Source organism: Myotis brandtii, unplaced genomic scaffold (genome assembly GCF_000412655.1).
Source record: "Myotis brandtii unplaced genomic scaffold, ASM41265v1 scaffold3301, whole genome shotgun sequence".
NCBI lineage: Eukaryota > Metazoa > Chordata > Mammalia > Chiroptera > Vespertilionidae > Myotis > Myotis brandtii.
Genome location: NW_005362719.1, coordinates 320,390 through 321,551, shown reverse-complemented (window position 1 = coordinate 321,551; position 1,162 = coordinate 320,390). Strand labels below are relative to the sequence as shown.

General features: G+C 64.1%; 1 protein-coding gene across 1 annotated transcript in view; it reads left to right on the top strand.

The window, feature by feature from the left end:
* The window catches only part of IGSF9B (immunoglobulin superfamily, member 9B), a gene marked incomplete at its 5' end in the record, with an annotated part of 58,037 nt that overhangs the window by 25,086 nt on the left and 31,789 nt on the right, over window positions 1-1,162 (top strand). The window contains 2 exons of the mRNA XM_014543650.1: window positions 8-324; window positions 648-1,144. Of these exons, the coding sequence (XP_014399136.1) occupies window positions 8-324; window positions 648-1,144 (814 nt within the window). The remainder of the gene's footprint in view (window positions 1-7; window positions 325-647; window positions 1,145-1,162) is intronic.

Here is a 1,162-nt window from a genome sequence, read left to right as displayed (position 1 = left end):
GGTGGAGCCACCACCGTTCTACATGCCGGAAGTGGGCAGCCCCCTGAGCTCGGTCATGTCCTCCCCGCCCCTGCACATGGAGGGGCCCTTCGGCCACCCCACCATCCCCGAGGAGAACGGAGAGAACGCGTCCAACAGCACGCTGCCCTTGACTCAGACCCCCACGGGCGGGCGCTCCCCGGAGCCCTGGGGCCGGCCGGACTGCCCCTTCGGGGGCCTGGAAACCCCGTCCATGATGTTCCCCCACCAGCTGCACCCCTGTGATGTGGCCGAGAGTCTGCAGCCCAAGGCCTGCCTCCCCCGAGGACTGCCCCCCACCTTCTGAATATGTTTTGCGTTGTCATATTATAATGAGCTTCTTTCTGCGAGCAACCTGGGAGGGAGTGAAGTGGCAGGTGGGACTGGACAGAGCCCAGCAAACAGTGGAGCGGAGCGGAATAGAAGTAGAAATGCGGGTACTCACTCAGAATACACACCTAGACAAATGGAGAGTGTTGGCCCAAGGGTTTCATGCCAGACTATGCAGTGACCTGCGGTCTTGTTCCCTAGTCCTGTCTTCCCTGGTGACTGTGGTTGGTGTTGGCTCAGGGAACACAAAGGAGTAACGGCCAGTGTGTCCCCTGCCTCACTCTCCTGCTCTCCCACAGCCTGTCCTCGGGCAAGGTGAGCCCAGAGAGCATCCGGACGCTCCGGCCCCCCTCCGAGTCCTCCGATGACCAGGGTCAGCCTGCAGCCAAGAGAATGCTGAGCCCCAGCCGGGAGAAGGAGCTGTCCTTGTACAAGAAGACCAAGAGGGCCATCAGCAGCAAGAAGTACAGCGTGGCCAAGGCGGAGGCCGAGGCCGAGGCCACGACGCCCATCGAGCTCATCAGCAGAGGCCCCGACGGCCGCTTTGTCATGGGGCCCTCCGAGGTGGAGCCCCCGGTGAAGGGCAGGCGCATCGAGGGCTTTCCCTTTGCGGAGGAGACGGACATGTACCCCGAGTTCCGCCAGTCTGACGAGGAGAATGAGGACCCCCTGGTGCCCACCTCGGTGGCTGCCCTGAAGTCCCAGCTGACCCCTCTGTCGTCCAGCCAGGAGTCCTACCTGCCTCCACCAGCATACAGCCCCCGGTTCCAGCCCCGCGGGCTGGAGGGCCCCGGCGGCCTGGAGGGGCGGCTCC